A 6108-nucleotide genomic window follows, 5' to 3' on the forward strand; every position below is an offset into this window, starting at 1 on the left:
TTACTCGTGACAGCCAAGCATCTGGTTGAACGAGACTAGAGTTCATTATTGGTTGGATCCATACAATTTTTGAAATATTCCGAGTACCGATAAATAGTTTGATGAAATCAATTCTATTTTTAAATATTACACAACGTGATTCATAAAAGGTTTTCTCGAAATTCTTGTCGAAAAAGTCCGAGAATTCATATTATAAAAATGTGCGTAATTCAAATACAGATTATAAACTACTTGCCAAGCAAAATAATTAACATATCCTTAATTTTAAGATAAATAATAATCGATAAAATTAATTCCCGTCTGTACTTCAGTTCTTTGATTAATGAATGTCGTCGATCCAGATATTTTCTTATCATGATCATTATGAGAGAGAGAGAGAGAGAGAGAGAGAGAGAGAGAGAGAGAGAGAGAGAGAGAGAGAGAGAGAGAGAGAGAGAGAGTTTTAGGCGTAATTTTATGTACATTCATTTGAAATATTGAAATATACTAATATTATATATTCATAAAATTAGGATCCACAAAAGAATATAGTACATTGTGATTTCGATCCAGCATGCAGTCTCAGTCTGAGTCCACGTGTTACCTCTGTTAATCAAATCAACGCGCGAGGTGTACCAAGATAAGGGGGAAAAGTTTCGTTCTAATAGTTTTTATTTCAAGTAAGGAGAAAAGAAGTATGCCTAACAATAAAGTATTCTACACTGTTTGTGATGTTTTGATTTCCAGTAAAGAAAAAGGAAGCATGCCTAACAATGTAGTATTCTAATCTGTTTGTGATGTTTTGATTTCAAGTAAAGAGAAAGGAAGCATGCCTAACAATGAAGTGCATGTATTCTTTACTGTTTGTGATGTTTGATTCAAAGATTGATATACTGTGTTTGTGAAGATTGATTCGTATACTTCTTTTTTCTCAACAGAAATCTCTCTCTCTCTCTCTCTCTCTCTCTCTCTCTCTCTCTCTCTCTCTCTCTCTCTCTCTCTCTCTCTCTCTCTCTCTCTCTCTCTCTCTCTCTCTCTCGTTGATACTAGGGACACAATAAACACATGAACTTAATTTTGCTATTTATTTTGAATATGCAGAGAAATCAAGTTCAGTTATATCGTACCAGTTTGAATGATATATATATATATATATTATTGTTTGCATCTTATTAAAGAATTTTTGTTATTTCTATCTATTTTATTTCACGCGCGACACTCTTATCAGCTTGTAATAACACTCTGACTTCCCAAATCACTTGCAAGGGGGGAGGGGTATTGCAGCTGTAAAGAAAGATACGTCTCCGCGGGAGATTAATTGATAATACGCGAACGATATACGACAGAGACAAAGAAGCACACCATGTTTATTCACTGAATCTCATAATTATTCATTATTTCGTCCACCGCTAGATGGTGCTTAAGGAATCCTCATTATTTGACGTCACGGGCAAGACAATCACAATATACGGAGGCTGTTATACAGCCTCCGTCTAAAAATTGACAAGAAAAGGCGTTTCACACCAAGGAAGTCGGAAAATTTTTTCCAATTATCAAATTGAAAGACCCCATATAACATTTCCATCTATTTCATAAGGAACGACAACGAGATAAGAACTTGGTAGAAAATAAATCTATGATTAGTGTTTATTAAAACTATTACCATGATTACCAATGAATATTTTTAATGACTACAACATCGAGCTTTCTTTTTCCTCTGCATTTCCCGCCATTTTCTCTTCTTCCTCATGATGATGATGATGATGGTGATGGTGGTGGCAAACCTTGCAGAAACCAAACATGTGTTTAAATAGTCGATCCAGCGGCTCTAGTGAGCGAAAATAAATGGGTAAAAACTTCCAGTCTCGAAGCTTTTTTGGTAGCCACTGGGGCCTCTTCCTCTGAAGAATTTTGATAATACAAATACTTAAAATAAGGCAAAGGAAGGTTGTTCCAACAGCAGTCAGAATTTCCCAGCCTGCTTGTGACAGCCCGAACACAGCGAGGGGGAGGAGGAAAAAGGCCATCAGCAGATAGAACAGCGCAAACCAGCGGAACTTCGCTGTTGTGTTGCCAAGAAACTTAGACATACGTATCGGGAACCTCATGAATGGGATGGGATACCATAGGCATATGGCTGAAAGGTTGAAAAACAGATGGCACATCGCAATGCGGAGAGAGTTTTGAAGTTGTCGAGTTCCATTTTGTGTGTCTGTGGCAAGTGCTGCAAGTATTCCTGTTGTTGTTGTTCCAATGTTGGAGCCAATAGACAAGGGGTACATTCGGTCTATGCTAACGACCCCAATGCCTACTAAAGGGGTCAAGGTCGAGGTAAAAATGGAACTAGACTGGAGTAATATCGTAAATCCCATTCCGATCAAAATGGCAATGTATCCGGTAAAGTAGGCTGCTTTCCCCGGGAAATTGTAATTAATGAACTTTTTAATAAACTTTCGGATGTTTCCTTGCAGGAGAGAGTTGAGCAACTTGACTATTGCAAACAGACAAACACACAAGAGAATTAGAGAGGCAATCAACATGATTGTTCCAATCACAGAATCTGTCAGTCCTGAGTCAACAAACAGATGGGTACCTGATTAAATATATGATAAAATTTCAATTGTTGTTGAGTTATATGTTGTTATTTTCAGTGACATTTGGAGAAAGTGAGACAAACGTTCATTTTTTAAAAACGCCTATTTCAGCATTAGTAAAAACAAAAACGCCTTTGAAATGTTCGCGAAATTATAAGACAGTTTACTTAACATTTCTTGAGACAATCGGTTTTGGTAAAGTTGTATCCCGTTTCATTGGAAGTTGTAGTTGTCTTGGACAGACAACACGTCTTCAGCAAGCTGTAGTCCTTATCTCCTTCTTTTGCTATCATACCGATCTTCTTGGAGTCGATCTAAAGTTTATAACTTAGTATCTTAGAACGACCAATATATAAAAAGTTGTTCACAATTTAAATATTCATGTACTGTACAGGTATGTGTATATAGTGTATTGTGCAACTTCCGCAATGTCTTGCCTGTATTATAAGTTCGGTAAAGGGTTTTGTCACTGCTTTCAACAAGTCTTTGTTGGCGTCTTGTGACGTTTCCAGCCGCATATTCTCGACAATGGTACCGGTCAGACGATAAAGATAGTCTAAAAAAGAAACAGTGACAATACTAATATAAGGTTGTAGAAACTTGGGACACATATGGTATCCTTATTTCAAAAGTGTAGTAACAATATGCAAGCGCATTGTCACGAACGAGTTAATAATCCTTTGTATAATGGCATTACATGTTTACAAGCCAAGGGTTAAATTTTCGGTCCACTCCGCTCCCCATAAACCCGAAGAGCAAGATGGGCCCGTACTCCGCTCCCCATCAATCCGGGTAGCAGAGTAGACCGAAAAACCCTTGACTTGCGAAGATGGTGGTCTATTGGAACACTGTAAGACGGTACTGACCAGTGGCCACCTCCAGGGGAAGCAGTACGATGACAGACAGCCAGTTAAACATGTCGTGGACCGTGGCGCCCGCAAACGCCCGCCGGAAGTCGTTACGATGAGTTATCTCCCCCATGGAAACCAAGGTGTTGGTCACAGATGTCCCTATGTTGGCACCCATGATTATGGGAATGGAAAGTTTCACCGTTAGAACTGGAAGAAAAGAATCATACTAGTTTGCAGACGCAGATCAAGGATTTTTTTACTGGGGGTCCCTCGTCTTTAACCAACTCACTCCAACCCCAAAGCAGTTTCTTAGAAAAATTTTCTCAACTCAAAGCTTTTCCGACAAGTATTTAATAAAAGGTGGGTTAACTCTAGAAACTTTGAAAATTCTACGATGAGTGTGCCCGGTGTCCCAGACCCCTTCCCCTTTCTAGATCCGAGCATGAGTTTGTGTTTTGCTGTTCATTTCACAGTAAACTGAGCAGCAGACGTCCACTCACTGTCGGCTGCCACCATGCTGACTACAATGGAGGTGGTGGTGGAGGAGCTCTGGACCAGCACTGTAGACAGCAGGCCTATCATCACCCCACACACAGGGTTACGGATCAGCTCACTGTCCTGAAACACACGACCAGCCGTCTTACCTTCAAAGAACAAACAAAATTTTCAATAGCTTATTTCACGTGATTTGAAAATCTTTAAATTGATCTAAATGTCATCGTTTGTTTTTGCTAGTCTTTTTAGTACTGTACTTTTCTTAACCCATGAAAAAAACCCAACGTGCTTTAGCTTTAATTTTATTTTCAATGCCACAAAAACATAAATGAAATGCCAAAACTATTGGTATACATTTAACTATCATCAAATTAGGTAAGGAATTGCCAGTAGAAGCAAAAAAGCCCCTTAATTTCAATTTATTGTCAATTCTGTTATTGGAAGTTCTTTATTCTTTTGAAAAATACGGGGGGAAATGTCAATTCGATGCAATTTCTTCCGCCTTCGTTTTATGTCATTTATAGTCGATCTCAAATCGATTATATGTCGAATTTGACATTTTTATAAACAGATTATAAAGTTCAAGGTATACAGTGTTATAAACAACTAAAACTGTTATTTTATCATGAGAAATTATAACTTTTTTTGTTTCTGTGATTAGATAAAAACAGGAGATACTGATATTTCAATGTCAATGTGTTTACCTCCGAGCAGTCTAAAAGCCGAGCCAAGGAAGTCCAAAGAACAAATGAAAAAGTAGAGGCTTGTGAATATTAGAATTATCCTTGTAAAGGCCCATGTACCACGGAGTGCCTTCCCTTTGGTGTCCAAGTCTGCGGTAAAGAAATAGTCCAACCAATGTTACCAAAAAATAGCAATATAACTGCTTAACGTGTGTAATTTTGTGTATATAGTTTGAAAACTGTTTATCGTATTTATTGTTTTCTCCTAAATTTCCTGGCGATGTGCAATCGGGGTTGTTTCAAATTTCACAACCATACCTGTCCAAGGAGTCCCAGTGTCTTTAAGTTCAGGGCATGCCCACGGATCCTCTGGGGGTGAGATCTTCTCAATCTGTAGAGAAATTTTGATTCATAAACAAATTTTATCTTACCACAAGGACACTCAATTCACGTGGTCTAACCGTGCAACCAAAACAAAAATGCGTCGCTTAATTTCACGCAATAAATGAAAGGTCAATGGGATGCTTTACTAAATGTGACGCATTTTCCTCCACATTGGCGGTATGTAATGACGCGGTATGGACAAGCAGCGCGTCCCCACCCGCGTGCGACGACATCTTGCTTGTTTGGAAACTACTTCTTTCGTGTCAACGATTCACATATATTCTCGAATACATTTATAAGATAACGCATTGTAAAGATTACAAATTTAGAATGTCAACCACTCGTATACTAGTGTTTAGTCTGGTTAATTCTATTTGCAAATCAGAACTTCAAAGGTTACATTCGGAGCACAAAGTTTCAGAATGTATGAAAAAGCTATGAAAACACGATTTTTTAAAATATTGTTCAAAATAAAAGGACATTTGTATATGCATGCAAAAATATGTTATATGTCTGTTAAAAGCCTAAACCATACATTTTTACATGTATCGAGGTATATTGGACTTTTGACCCCCAGCCTCCGTTGTGAATTTTTTAATTTCAAAAGTTTCATGACGTACGAGTACTAACAAAGAATCTATTTAATTTCAATCTTTATGAATATTTAATCACTAAATACCCCGTGTTAGGAGGATAGAATTACCATCATTTTAATTTTTTTGTTTAGTCTCTTGACCGCAATCACTATTTTCTTTAATTTTTTTGTTAATAACGTGAAGTCCTCTTGACCACATAAAGGTCATTTAGACTATCAAGGCCAAAAATGGCCAGGTAAATCATGCAATCAACTGACCCAAATGTCGCGGCTAAAACCATACCGCCAAAATGAAAGAAAGAACTCTCTTCATTTTGCCCACTCACTTTACGAAGTTTAACTAAAATTTTATGCAATTAAACTGTTCATTATGGTATATCACTCCTTGATGTGGTTGTATCAAGAATTTCATGAAAAATATATCATTGAATTTTGTAGACAAAACATACTTTAAAATATCTCTAAATTTAGATGCATTTGATTTGACCTGATTGCACTTGAAATGCAGTTTTTTGGTGTTGGCTTTC

At 37.3% G+C, this 6108-nt stretch overlaps 1 protein-coding gene across 2 annotated transcripts; it reads right to left on the reverse strand.

Annotated features, from left to right (window-relative positions):
- Window positions 1-1597: 1597 nt before the first annotated feature.
- LOC105341365 (sodium-dependent phosphate transport protein 2B) lies at window positions 1598-5708 on the reverse strand. Of its 2 annotated transcripts, XM_011447874.4 has the most exons (8): window positions 5133-5708; window positions 4921-4993; window positions 4624-4752; window positions 3925-4068; window positions 3440-3631; window positions 3011-3129; window positions 2746-2887; window positions 1598-2572 (listed from the first exon to the last, which is right to left on the reverse strand). In XM_011447874.4, the coding sequence occupies exons 1-8, from the start codon at window positions 5217-5219 to the stop codon at window positions 1671-1673; spliced, it is 1788 nt and encodes a 595-aa protein (XP_011446176.3). In that variant the 5' UTR covers window positions 5220-5708; the 3' UTR covers window positions 1598-1670. The 2 variants fall into 2 exon arrangements, with proteins under 2 accessions (XP_011446176.3, XP_065943379.1); XM_066087307.1 differs by lacking the exon at window positions 3925-4068.
- Window positions 5709-6108: the final 400 nt, after the last annotated feature.

Source organism: Magallana gigas, chromosome 6 (assembly GCF_963853765.1).
Source record: "Magallana gigas chromosome 6, xbMagGiga1.1, whole genome shotgun sequence".
Classification (NCBI taxonomy): domain Eukaryota; kingdom Metazoa; phylum Mollusca; class Bivalvia; order Ostreida; family Ostreidae; genus Magallana; species Magallana gigas.

Coding starts and splice junctions, on each gene's coding strand:
- LOC105341365 (XM_011447874.4), bottom strand. CDS start 5,219: ATGTCGTCGCACGCGGGTGGGGACGCGCTGCTTGTCCATACCGCGTCA. Junction 2,888..3,010: donor TTACCGAACTTATAATACAG/GCAAGACATTGC, acceptor TATAAACTTTAG/ATCGACTCCAAGAAGATCGG. Junction 2,573..2,745: donor AACCGATTGTCTCAAGAAAT/GTTAAGTAAACT, acceptor ATATTTAATCAG/GTACCCATCTGTTTGTTGAC.